Source organism: Neodiprion lecontei, chromosome 1 (genome assembly GCF_021901455.1).
Source record: "Neodiprion lecontei isolate iyNeoLeco1 chromosome 1, iyNeoLeco1.1, whole genome shotgun sequence".
NCBI lineage: Eukaryota > Metazoa > Arthropoda > Insecta > Hymenoptera > Diprionidae > Neodiprion > Neodiprion lecontei.
Genome location: NC_060260.1, coordinates 26,957,089 through 26,971,340, shown reverse-complemented (window position 1 = coordinate 26,971,340; position 14,252 = coordinate 26,957,089). Strand labels below are relative to the sequence as shown.

General features: G+C 37.7%; 2 protein-coding genes across 3 annotated transcripts in view; one reads left to right on the top strand and one right to left on the bottom strand.

The window, feature by feature from the left end:
* LOC107226404 (calcium uniporter protein, mitochondrial) overlaps window positions 1–14,252 on the top strand; it is a 73,230-nt gene that overhangs the window by 45,209 nt on the left and 13,769 nt on the right. Inside the window, exon 3 of one of the 2 annotated variants that reach the window (XM_046746322.1) lies at window positions 8,100–8,162. The exons of the other annotated variant lie outside the window; for it this stretch is intronic. Coding sequence (XP_046602278.1) covers window positions 8,100–8,162 — 63 coding nt within the window. The remainder of the gene's footprint in view (window positions 1–8,099; window positions 8,163–14,252) is intronic. 2 annotated transcript variants of the gene reach the window in all.
* Window positions 1–14,252, bottom strand: part of LOC124296416 (protein javelin) — a 28,631-nt gene that overhangs the window by 12,988 nt on the left and 1,391 nt on the right. The window lies entirely within an intron of this gene.

Sequence of the window (14,252 nt, the reverse complement as noted above, 5' to 3'; positions counted from 1 at the left end):
TAACTGTCTGCAAATAATCACCGCCAGGTTTCTACGTCGGCCGGTCGAGTCAACAAATCTCAGACGTTAATAAAAACAGATAAAAATAACCGGGGTAAAAATGGTCAAGATTATCATTTCCGTGCAATGCTGCATTACACGTTGTAAATCTTTCAAAATTACAGTCAAAATATACCCAAGTATGAAAAACGATGTTACAATTTTTGATCATTTATCCACTCGATGTGCAAAATTTGATTCTATATCGAATTCGCGTCTTTGATTCTTCGAAAGTCTATATTTCATACCCACTTAACTTACGTCATCCTTCGCATCCACATCGCGTAGTCCCTACAACAGTTAACAAGATGAGACATCTTGCGAAAGGAACGTATATTTGCTATTCGCGTTGCAGCGTTGCAACAGCAGAGAAACGCATCGATGTATAAAGAGTGGTGAAAATGATACATTGCAATTCGCTTTGCGAATAGGCGGATGAAAATCATTGAATATACCAAAGTACCAATGTTGCAAAGCAAAGATAGCGGATCCAGACAAATTATACGTGCGTCACGCTGCACGTATTGTAGGTACAACTCTGTCAATTACCCTTGTGGGAAAAGGGCGTGGGGAAGGTAGAAAAAAATTGTGCGAAAACCACTCGCCGCACGGAGTTCACAGTAACCGGAAGTGGTCGAGAGTAAACTACTCGACGAGTTCCGTGCTCCGGATTACCTTATAACAGCGGATGATTTACGTCCGGCGAAAGTCAAAACGCACATATATCCGAGCCGATGCGTGGCTCGGAAATAAATTTGAATTATTTCTCGCCTTAATAATCGCGAGTGGTGTCATTATTTCATTCCCAATATCGTAAGTTTCTCAAACCTCGAGGAAATTCCGTCCAGCGATTAAACTTGGCGAATTAATTCCACACCGTCAACGCGTCTCGCGTTATTATATCATTATACGAAATTAACTTCGCGAAGTTATGCGTAGCGAGCTGGTCCCTCAAATAATATATCCTCTGATTCGCGATGTTATTCGTTTACACGATCGCATCGGAGGGAGCTAAAAGTTCATAATCACTGTTGATTTGCATGCGCGATGATGATGCGGTTGCGCGGATTATAATTGAAAACTAAAACAAAAAAATAAAAAACTTGCACGACGGGCACTCGCGATCAGGGAATCACGATGCAGCCTTGAACCGGGTCGATGTGCGCTCATCGAATCACCTGTCTTATTATATTACAAGTTGCAAAATTCACGCGTTAGGCATACCTCGCGAAATTGTTGACTGACGAAATATTCATACCGCCTTTTTTAATTTTACAGATGTATCAAACGCGTATTTATGAACGTACGAACGTTTTCGAAATGAGATAACTGAAACAGGGCGGCTTCCAGTTTGCAACTAATGACACTAATTTGCCACTATTTTTCACACTCGCTACCATTTGCCTTTATTTTTAACCAATTGCCTTTATTTACATGTCTCTGATAAGAAGAAAACAAAAATTTTACTCTTGGCATCAACGTGTCCCACAAAATCTATCGATGTCGAATAATTCAAAAAATTTATTTGAAAAATACATATGATTCTTCGGCAAATTTGAGGAGACCCATATTCTGTCATTCTGCTCGTAAAAAAATATCGCGAGAGTGAAACAAAATAATGGAAGACGTTAACACAACTGAAGGCGTGCAAACGATTCACGTCTGGAAAAAAGGAAGTATAAACAAACCGTACTTTCACTGCAAGAACAAGTCAACATCCGTGGGTTGAAGGAGCAATAATTTGCATGAATTGACGATGTTATGAGATGACTTAAACAGAAGTATGTCCAAACTCGTGTTTAATTGTGTATAGATAAGTATACATGTTTATTGTTGTAATATTCAACTATTTTTAGGCTCATGCAGTCTTATTCGCCACTGGATTTTTCATACTTTCCATGCCCGCTTATTTCTTGGCAATACGTACACGTATTGCACAAAAAGAAACAGTGTAGGGACATGAAGAAAATAATTTATAGTAGAAAATATATAAGCTACCTGAAGATTTCAGAAATTCATTATATTGAAAAATTCATATATCTTTTCGAGGAGCTTACCGGCTGAGGAAACTTGTGCAAAAAGTTGGGACTTTTGTAATAGGAATAGTCGGGAAAAAATGGGCAAGAGGAAAATAATTCAATTCCCTGAAATCGTGGTTAAATTTTTCTCGTGACATTTTACATCGCGTTGGATAACTCTGGCAATTTTCGATTGATTTTCCTTAACTCGAGGTCGTCTAAACGAAGAAAAAAATACGTATATTTTGAGGAGAAAAATTACTCGAATTCGTTTATTCGTTCAAAAATTATGGCACTGTAAAAAAAAAAAAAAAAAAGTCAATTTACGGAATCTGTAGAAATGGACCTTTGACAAAAAATGACGATAGCCGTGCAGAGAGACGAAATATTTTAAGAGCTCAAAGGCAGAATACGGGTCTTCTCTAATTAGCCAAATTATCGTATAAATAATTTACATGTCGTTTGAATTTTCCGTCCCGACCTTGCTGGGCGTTTTGAGTTGAAACCGGCGTATACTACATTCTTGTGACCCAAATATTTATCACTAAAAAATGGACTCTCGTTTGGTTTAAGATGCCACTATTTCGGCAATCATTATTTGTGACTTCGGTCGCTGGAAGCCCTGCTAAAATCACACACGTCTTCACTTATCGCCGTACCCGCAATCGCGCAGAATACGACAGTTTATACGACGTGCCAAACTTCTCGAAACATTTAATCAACTTTTCCCGTCCCACGGGACGCTTTCGTCAACGCAAAACTTTCGGCAAGCTCAACTTTGGGCACACACGGAAAGCTCTAAGCTCGCTTGTTGCACGCGGTAGAAATGAACGACGGTGCCGACTGGCGCGTTATAAAGTCGACTGCACCAAGAACGGAAACAATAATCGTAATTGATAAACTCGGAAACACTCACGGGTTCAATTAGCGCAGGTCTTCCGCACGAGGAGCACTTTGCCGTCGTTTTAAAGCCGTGTTCACTTCCCTGCACCTTCTCCTCGACTCGAGCTAAGCTCGAGATTAAATGGAAGTACACTTGACACTCGTCTCTCGGAAAAGAGATTAAAGGGACATGCATGCAGCGACACCGCGAGTACACTTGTTCCCGGCAGTTCACCGAGTGCCCACCTCGGCATATACTAACTCTAGTCTGTAACCCGAAGCTGATGGAGGAGGAGCGTGTACCTTGACTTCATGACGTCATCGTGTCAAGTGTATTCCGCAGGCCGAGACGTTTGTGTGTGGGTAACTTATCATCGTTCGCTGATGATGCTTGTTGATGTTACGATCCCGCTAACGAGTCGCGTTTAACGAAGTTTAGCCCCGCTTTCATTCGATTTGCGGAACTAAATTTGGATCTTTTTTAATGTACGTTTTATATAACCAACGGACGAGATGTCGTCAAACGTAAAATCGTACCTTTGTTATGTGGGTATTTTCTGATCTTATCGCGTTTGGATAGTCGCTAGTCGTCGTCGAGAGGTAATTGAAAGGGAAGAAAGAATTTAGGCAAGAATTTAGGTTTTTGTAAGTATGATGAGTGGTTTGAATTTTTTTTACACACTTTTACACAGAATGCATATAAGCGAAAAAATTCGTAGGCTTAAAACCGTGAGAATTCGAACGACTGTTCGGTTTCTGTACGTTCACCATATCAAGTCTTGACCCGCAAATGATAATTGACATTACGAATGTGACGCAAATTTAACGTTTCGTTTTTGTAGCGCGATGACACAATTCGCGATAGTGTATTTTAAGATGAAGAGTAAGCCTCGGAGAATGAGTGAATGAATTACGAATGAATGAATGAATATAATTAACTGTTCATTCAACTCCGTAAATACGTCAAAGAACGCTCGGTATTGTAACGACAAGTTTTACACAAAGTAGAAACAAACGGATACTTATTAGTAAAAATTGTGTTAAAGTTTTCAAATCTCTGTTAAAATCATATTCACAAACGCATGAATGCTGAAAGGAAAAATTTTGAATTTGTGAAATTTGACATTTGCGAATATTATTTACAACAACGTTTATACCCAACGGTGAATTATCTAGATTTTTAATTCTTGTTAACTTACGTTGTATCTTATTACCCTGAGAATTGTCATTTAGAAAAAAAATAAAATAAAACTTTCAAAATAGAGACAACCATTCGTGAATTATTCCGAATTGAAATATTCCATGAATTTTGAAAATTCAATCAAATTCATACAGACTACGCAGCGACTGCGTCGCACGGATCTGTGAGATCAATACAAATCGAATTTGACCAGCAAGTTAATTTCTTCACGAAGTCAAACAACTGCGGATCCTGCACTTGTTACACGACGTTCATATGTACGGGCTTAATTCCTGGCTCCCTGAATGGTCGTAAAATATAATCCGTACAACGGAAGTCGGCGTATACCGGATATCTCCTCCCCGACTCTTAATTGCAAGTATTGTCCGCACGTAGATCCGCTATATTATATCCGACCAGAATTATTGGTTATTCGTTTTTTGCTTCTCTCTCTTTTTTTTCCTTTTTGTTTTCATGTATTTGTACATCCTATCAAAATCGACCGAAATCAATGCTTCAGCAAATCTTTGCAAACACCAATCAAATAACCTTGAACCATGTAGTACCTACTGTTATGATTTTTCTCTGTGTTTTATTTGAAGGAAAATTTGTACAGTTGTAAAATTCTGGTTGCTTTGAACAAACGGAAACAGTCAGTGAGTGAACTGTACGAAAACCAATAGTACTGATAATAATTGAGTCGATTTAACCACGCTACACGAATGTACGCACATATTTACCGATTAATATCTGTCATGTATAAATATTTATCAAGACCGCCCCGATGGTTAAATTTCGGTAAATACATGCAACGTGGAATAATTTATATATTGTTGCCTTACCGCTTTATATTTAATTCCATCGTGGTTAATTTTTCACGGCTTGTGTTAACGTCAATCAAGGACTTTGGAGTTTCAGTCCCTCGGGCGAGTTAAATTCTACCCAACAATATACGTATTTGGTTGAGTGAAGATGGGGGGGAAACTTTAAAGTTCGCCAAATTATTTCGAACATATATATATATATATATATATATATATATATATATATATATATATATATATAGGTATATACCTGCATGCCAAATTTCTCAAGATGTAAAAACGAGAATAAATACGTTCGAAAAAGGGTTAAAAAGCTGCAGTGATTAACCGAGAAACAAAACTACCCTTATAGCTTTTATTCACCGCTTCTATACGCCTATGTGTGAAAATACAACAAGCTGTGTATAATTTGGTTAACCGAAGAGCTAATTAAACGGAACGTGAATAATAATTTTGAAACAAAACGTTGCCTTAACCAAGAAATTTTGCACGAGCTTGATGACGATAAAAAGGAGAAAAATGTGGCACTCGCGTTTCCCTCAATTTCTGCACCGCTCTCCGCGTGGGTCCTATTGTTTTAATTCATGCGTTTCACGAATTTATGTGAGCGAGTATGCGCCTTATACGTGTGTACTCACAGGTATAATACCATATTTTGCCAGGTAAAACACGTAGTATGTCAAGGCTGCGGGAATATCCCAAGCAGAACAAGGCTGGCGAACCGCTTGTGGATGTGTGTGCAATAATAGCAACGTTTATGGTGTATTATCAGTGTTATTTGTCCATTAGAAATCAACGGAGTTAGGTACGAACCCTTGCAAGACTCGGACCGTGACAATGACGGTGCGGCGTTTGAAGCTATATAATATATATGTGTTTATATATATGTACATACATCGTGAAATCAGCGTAACTTACTGCACGATATTTTGTCGACCAGATTATAGTTACGCTTTTTCTCGTCTTGTCGACATCGCGACTTTTCTGAACATTATAATAGACACAGGGAGTTAATGCTTCGCTGGATCCGATTCGCTTATAAATCGTATAATTCAAATGAAATGACATCGCGTCGAATCCTTTATAATCGACTTAAATGTGACTCGCGGTGTAATTTTGACGATACAAAATTTCTGTTTTGCGATAATACCCGTAACAATATTTGGGAGAAAATTGTCGAAAACTGCTGCTTGTCGTGATTCGATTACTAGAAAAATTTGCAGTTTCCATATTTTGCATATTATTGACCTGTCGGATTTGAATATCGCTTGATTGCCGCTGAATACAAACAATTCTCAATTTTCTATGGGGAACGGTATTTTATATCGAAAAATATTTTAAATAGCAACCCTGCAGGCGAGTAATTCACTTTTATACGAGTCCGAAAGAAATGGGTGAACGTAATTGCACCCAGAGAGCCGGCAGAGTGAAATTGACAATTTACACAGTTTAAAACTTTCATTATATATCCGATCTGCAGGAGCCATCTGCCGAAACTATTAAAAAACTCTTTACAAAATTGTATACTTTATATAACGAGTTTTTTAATGCAAGCGCTAAAAAAATTCTCCTGGCCTCCTTTTTATTAACTTTTTCACTATATCTTTATCCGATTCCTGAAACGTTGCGCCAAAAATCAGTTTCATCTTCTTTTTAATCCGGACCTGTTCTTTATACAATTTAAAATATGTGAGAATTCTACTCAAAAGTTTACAACGTTTAAACATTTAATTAGTGAATTCAAACTTCATCATGAAACCGATTCTCAAGTGATCGGAATAGTAATGAATGAGTTGGAGAATCTCAAGAAAGGTGAAACTGTAAAAAGTTGCGAATATTCATAAATATTTATGTAAAGCGGTTACGTTGAATGAAATTAAGTTTTCACTAAATAAAACCTGGTCGAGATGGAATTGAATGCCCCATACAGAGTTTTGCAGAAGCTTTATTTAAAGATTCGTATCGAACTGAAAAATTAGTGCAAAATCGGATTAAACTTGAATCCAATCTTGATAACTAAATTAACCAAATTACAGAATAACTGGCAGCTCTAAATTGAAACGAAATTTTCTCCCGTTTAAACTCATTTACGATTGAATTAAATCCCGCACAGAAGCCACCGGCCGTCACTCAACGAAACGTTACCAAAAATTACCTCACTATAAAAAATAACGTCCATGACGACGTTTCGTTGTCATAGCAATACAGTTTACTCTATTCCATAGTAATACTGTCCTGTTGTAAAAAAAAAAATGAATACTAATAGTATAGAAAATACAAAAATAGAACTGAAATAAAAACAGCCAGAAAAAAAGGCAAGATCGTTAAATGGATTATGGTACGTGTGTAATTACGTAACGTAAGTACGGCGCAATGACACGTGACTTATTAAATTTGTGTGTGCAGCTTTTACGTACAGCTGTTGATTGTAAATTGATAACTAAAGGTGCCTCATACAGGCGGCAGTTTGAACACCGCGGATGCGTTTACAGCGCCTGTGACTCTATTTGGACATGGCACGTGTCCCAAAGTTGTAACCGTAACTGTAACCTACCCATCTCCTCCTTATTCATATGCATTATGCATTATTCGATGCGCTTTCGTACGGCTTAAGTACCCTCCGTAGCAACTGATTCGAGGGTTGACAAACACTTGTGCGAACTTTAAGGGCGAGCTCTGCTGGTGTATTGTGATTTATTCATTGCACCAAGTGTAATGTTCGCAAAAATTTTGAACCCATGCACCCGCATTGGTCGCCATTTTTGGATCAACATCTGCCGGGTCAATTCTCGTCGAAATTGAGCGGTTAGTTTTTAGGTATTTAATTAAAATCTTTTTTTATAAATTTTTAATTGAGATTTTCATGTGAGATGTAATTGTTGATTATATATGTTTGGTAAATTGTTTTCGCAACGCTTTCAGCTTAATTTCTTCATACGCTTTGCAAAATTATATACGTGTGTCACTTGGCTGAGTTTCTCTTTCAGTTTCATTTGTTCATTTGCTTCTTTTTTCAAAGTTACGTTAGCCTGAGGTGTATTATCGTATGTCAATACGCACGTGATATGTGCAGAATGCTGATTATGCTTTGTTCATTTATTATGCAAAAATTGCTTCTATTTAAGTTGGTTTATTATTTTTGGCTTTGCTTTTCAGAATGGAGCGAAAGGATCAGCTTGGATCTCAAGGATTTTAAGAGCAAAAATCACTGTAAAAAGTGTATGTAAATAATTTCACATGGTTACCTATTACCTACGCCTACGTATGATTTTCTTCAAGCTGCCCTTTATTCTACCAATTTCTTCCTGCATTCGTTAATTGATTAATTAGCTTGCCAACCAGAAATTACACGTATTTACTCGACAAAACAACACCATATTTGAGGCAGTTGAAAAATGCTAATTAACTTGGATACACAGTACAAATATCCAGATTACCATAGAGACGGTTCTTTAAACGGAAAGTAAAAACTTGGAAATGCATTAAATCAGGTAAATTCTTCGTGATGTTTAATTAAAAAAAATCATTCAAGCCATTATTTAAATTCATGAAAAATAGTTCAAATTCTTGAGCCTTGTTGCCTTAAATTACAAATGCTGTGATACAAAGAATGTCGAAGTATTCAATACCATTTTCGAATTATTGTATCGATAGAATTTATTCAAGCAAATAGTTTAAACTATTGTCAAGAGTTGGAAATTTGAGAGACAAGTTCGTTATTAATTTCACTTAAACGATGAAAGAAAGGACATTTCTTTTGCATATTCTCAATCGTCCTGAGAACAAATCCGCTGTCACGACAATCGGATTCAATGTACGCAATTTAATACACGCATTGAACCACCATTACGTACGTCCGGAGTATAACAAATCTATGAAACAGGTAAATTCCATTAGATATTACAACGTTGATAAATTATTCGACATTTCAATTTGACGTACCATTTTCAGAGAACGAATTGCCGCGTTCGATCACGCGCACGTAAACACAGAGGTAAATATATCCAAGTAAATACTCCGAAGGACCTGTGCAGGGTCCTTTATCACAATTCGTTAGAGCTTTAGCAGTTTCGAAGGGACGAAATTTGAATTACCCATCCATTATACACGACTTGTACTCATGCACTGTAACTTTCACCCCCTTTTTCTTTTCACGATCATCTAGTATGTCGGCATAACTTTCTTCACCGTAGATCTAACAGTCCAGTTTGACCGATGAACTTTCCCACTTTATCACGAATCAATCCGCATTGCATGGGTGCCGGTTTTTGAGTGAAGAACAAACAGTCGGGGTCTGCATTGTTCGGTGTGGACCGACTCGTAAGTACGCGCATGTTTCACCTGGCCAATCGGCCCGCAGTGCCGTTTCCTTCGGGTCCGATGCATGACGGGAACGGAGGGGGACTCTGCAGGTGTAAGTATTGTCATCGCGTACTTCTGACCCGGTGTTCGAGTCGGTTCGTGAATCACGAAACCACTACGGCAACGCCGTAGGGCTCGATGCGAGTCCCTTTGCCGGTAGGATATGCAGCATGAGGGGGTGGACCTTGTCGGTTCCGGTTTACGGTGAACGCGCCGAGGGACGTCGATGACGTGACGATTGTTTCAGTGTGGAATAACGGAGTTAGTTATACCTACACCGACCATTCGCCTTTTACCCGCCGTGGAATTTTGTAGAGATTCGAGAAGTCTTTTTGTGCCGTATCGTTCGACAACTTTTACAGGGATGAACGGGACCCGCGGGATTAATCAGAAGTTTGGTAAAGCGGTAAAAACGGTTGAAAAACTTCCGGCGAGGTTATTTTTTCCAATGGTAGTTGACGTGGATAAAACAACGTTATGTAATCAAAATGAATCTGAGGAAATTTATATTACACAAGATAAAATTTCAACAATTTGAGGTACAAATTTCATGTTTTAATTATTTCGGAAGTTTTTGAAACTCGTTTTGGGATTTAACGATTGAATATATGCGGTAATGTTCAAATGGATATTGAAGTTGAAATTCAATGGTCGAGTTCTACGATTTTATCGTACATATCTGAAGTGAGAGAAAGAAATTTTTATATTATCTTTCTTTTATTGATCAAACTCATTTTCAGTTTTAATAGCAAATTTATCCGTGTAGGAGATACGAGTTACAAAACTTGCGGAGAAATTTCTAACGTCGTGAAAGTAAAGTTGTTAAATTATTGTTTGAAAGTGTGTAACTTTTAACCTCTCGGGTTAATCAGAGCAGCTGCATGGTTAACTGGATCTGTTTTCAGAGTAACTTTTTAAACTGAAATATATCTAACGCTGAATTCAAGACCTTTTTCACTTTCTTTTAATGACGATTACGAAATAAGTCGGAGGTATTAAACGGGCCCTATATCACTCGTTCAAATACCATGAGTAAATATGATACGAGCAAAGTTGATAAGAATTACGTATTTTCAAGCGTACTTTTTTCGAAACAAATTTCTCAGTGAATTTCACATCAATCTTTTAATCTGTATCTCAAAATTATCATGATTGTAACAAGACAACGCTTATTCAAATCAACGAGCTTTATTGTACGATTATAAAATTTTTCTCTTAATACACCGATAACTTATATACTCCATTTGATAAATTACCAGTTGTTTCCGGGTGTAATTTTCTAGACTCACGATTCGTTCCGTAATGAAAATTCGTGCAATCATCTTTGATGTATATTTTCAGAAACCTTGTTTTTCCACAAAGTATATACGCGTGCGGATGCATCAGCTGTCGACGTTATGATTACATGAGACGACGCTACCGTCGCGTTGCAAAGCCTTTGATTCCAAGAAATTGCGAATCACGTATCTATATCGCGATTTGCATTGCGAGGAATTACCTAGTTTCGCGTATCGACATACAACACGCGTCAAAGCAGTTCTTCGTCAAAGTAAACCTAACGACACAAGTCGTTATATCCATTCTGCCAGGTCATCTTCTTTTATTTTCTTCGTACCAGTTTTGTTACAAAATTGTTTACCTGTGGTTAGTCACAGTTCATTCAAAGCAATGACGCAGCGACTCGTGTCCCAAATTGAAATGTACTATACGCCGTGCTTTATAACTCACGGGCAACTTGAACGAAGAAAAACATTTTCACCGACCGCAAGGTTTTACGTACCACTGCGTGTGTTCGATATGCAAAAAAAAAAAAAAAAAAAAATAGCCGAAGCAAACTATTAATTGCAGTGAAATCGCCACATTCTTGCAAACTGTAAATTAGATTTGACAACGAGTTCGTGAAAATGCTATTAAAATTTCATTTCTGAGCTTATACTAAACTTATCTTATACTAAACAGTATGAAAGTGCAAAAACGTTGAACAGTTTACAATTACCCTTCATCTCCTGCATTGTGTTATTACCGACATAGGAAAATAATCTTCTCCTGCGAGAGAGAACCGCGACTCACGCGCCTGGCGGCGAAGGTACGAACTAATTCCTTGACACTCGTTTCACAGGCAGTTAGTCGTGCTGAACGGAGTTTGACAAATCGCACTTGGTACGTAATAAAAAACGGCGCGTTAGCATCAGCTACTAAAAATGCATTATTCCTTCGTGAACGGAACCTCAGCTATATAGGTATAAATAAAATCATACCCGGATGACTTGGTGTTTATGAATTTTTTATTTTTCCTCAGCACGAAATCCAAGCTGCGAGTAGACATGACAGAGAGGATCGATAACCCAGATATAGCCTGGCTCTTCAAGATCCGCCTCAGTGATTTAATCAGAAAATTAGCAGACTCCTGAGAAACTAAACACGATACGAGAATGGCAAAATGCGATTCAGCCGCAGCGTATTTACTCGGGTGAATATTAATACGTACGTATGCATGTACCTACTTGCAGGCAGACTTTGTTTCCGCGTTTGAAACTACGAAAACACCTCCATGCGTGTATAACGGGCAGTCGTGTGCCCGACCTGTGCGTCTAATTAGTCGGCTTTCTGGTCCTCCGCCAAATGAAATTTTAAGTAAAATACACGAGGATCTTACTTACAAGTATGCGTCGCGTGTTACAAATGCACCTGAGTGCTCCATTTAGTTGTTAAAAATGTTTCGGGTGTACAGTCGAGTAAGATGATGAAGAATAAATAAGCTAAAAGAATTATAAACAAAGTTACGCAGGGTTTGAAAAGTGAAATGAACTCAAGTTCATTTATGCAGTTGAATATTATACGATAATAATGTGTACAAGTTATAACGCAAGATAATTGGAAAATTAAGAAATTATTCATGGAATCTATTCAACGAACGTTGCGTTTTTTTACACTGAACATATATTTCGGCAATGCAACCGCCCTGGAGTTATCGATCCTCGGGCATTTTCGATTGATTGATTTTAAATCACAGCTTTCGATCGTTTATTCAGTTTACTTCGTCGTTGACTTTATTGAAGTTAATTCGAAACATCATGAAATTAATTTTCGAAATTAAAGAGTGACGATTTAAAAAACAAGAAGAAAATAAAGGAAGATACGAAACACGCGTTACGAACAAGAAGAAAAGGCGGTAGATTTTTGACTCGTGACCATGAAAGAGTCGGAAGTTACACAACAATGAGTACCATCTGCATCCGTGTTCCCAGCGCACTTGAGGTATTACGTGTCGGAGTTAGACTGTTATAGGCATCTCCTCCTCGTTGGCTTTGTTACTTAATTGCCAGGAAGATCATGTGAAATAACTGACTCGAGGCCGTGCGCTGATTGTATCGTACGTAAACAAGCATCGTGTCTTTTTATGTCTGTACACTAAACCTTATACGAAATCGCTGGGCAAGCAATCAGCAATCAAAATTTATACGAGTCGAGATGAGTGGACCTGTTTACCTTAGGAATCGGTTCACGGGTTCAAGAGTAAATCACGTTAGTGGAATTCAAGGGGACCGGTTATACGGACGAGTTGACTTTTACTAATGCAGATTCAGTCTCTACGTTGGCTTATTATTTTTTGACCTGGTGAAGACTTGACTTTTACTCCAGTCTATAGCATGGGGGAAAATCCGTTGATGATTAATGAAGCTTCAGGCTTTCATATCAGATCGTTCATCGCCAGCCATATTTCAAAGAGAACAAGTCCCTGTCTTAACAGAAGAAGAAATTTTGATGCTCGTTCTATGTGAACATTAACGAATTGGTAAGATATTTTGATCGACAGTTGAGTATATTGTACGAAAGACATGAGGCTGATCGACGAAGCGGTAAAGTATATTCTGATTTTTTATCTCTTTGATTTTGATTTATGCCCGAGTCTTTCGTCTTTGCGAACTCTGCTCTGTGCCTATAAACTGATTTTAAACTCTATGCCGTTTTAGGAAAAAAGTTACGTACGTAATATTGCGATCGATGTAATATGAATTCATATATCAAGTAGCTCAAACTCTGGTAACAAAGAAAGTCCAACCGATCGGATCCAGCCGAATTGATTGCTATGAATTACGGCTGAGATTTTTTAGCATTTTCTTTTTCTTTTCACCTGCGCTAATTCTTATTTTATGTTTTTAATTATTAGATATACATTCAAGGACTGTCTGTAATTGAGAGACAAGTTTGATAGAAGTCTTCGTTTCTTTGCGATTCGAAAATTTATTAAATTTACTTTCTCTCTGTTTAAACGCATGCTTTTGCTCATGGTGTTTAATTACCAACCGAAATACAATTTTAACAAAAACTGAAGTGCTGCTAAATGTTATCGAAATATGGCAGCTGCCGGAAATATTGATCCGTTATTTCGCTCCGTTAGTCCCCTCAAAGTCTTCTACACCCGATTTTCCTGCATGCATGTATGTATGCCTCTGTGTGATTTATACATTGCCGCGTGAGTGATGAATTGCCGCATTATTACGCACGCATATATGTATAATGTATTCGATTTTCTAGTTTGTCCCCGGCTTTAATTATTTTGGAGTAATATATATTACGGCCAAACAATAGTTTGGTGTAGTCGCTTCGCAACCATCTCCTATCAATATATAAAAATTCTACGCTACCATGCATGGTAGAACACATTTGCATAGGAGCATTAATTATCCATTAAATTTTCCATAGAACAAATCACAGCTTGCTTCCGACGATTTCGCGATTTATTATTCAATAAAGTCAGTCGGTTTTTGTATTTCGGTTGAAAAAAAAAAATGTACACTCTCGATCTCGAAAACTTGAACTATTATCCAACGTTATTATTCCAGAACGCTTTTCGTGGTATCTTGGGTGAAAAGTTTTCCTTCGAGTCTGATGTAAGCTGAAGCGCGAGAGGCACTTAGCACCTCAATGTTACCAAAAGCATTA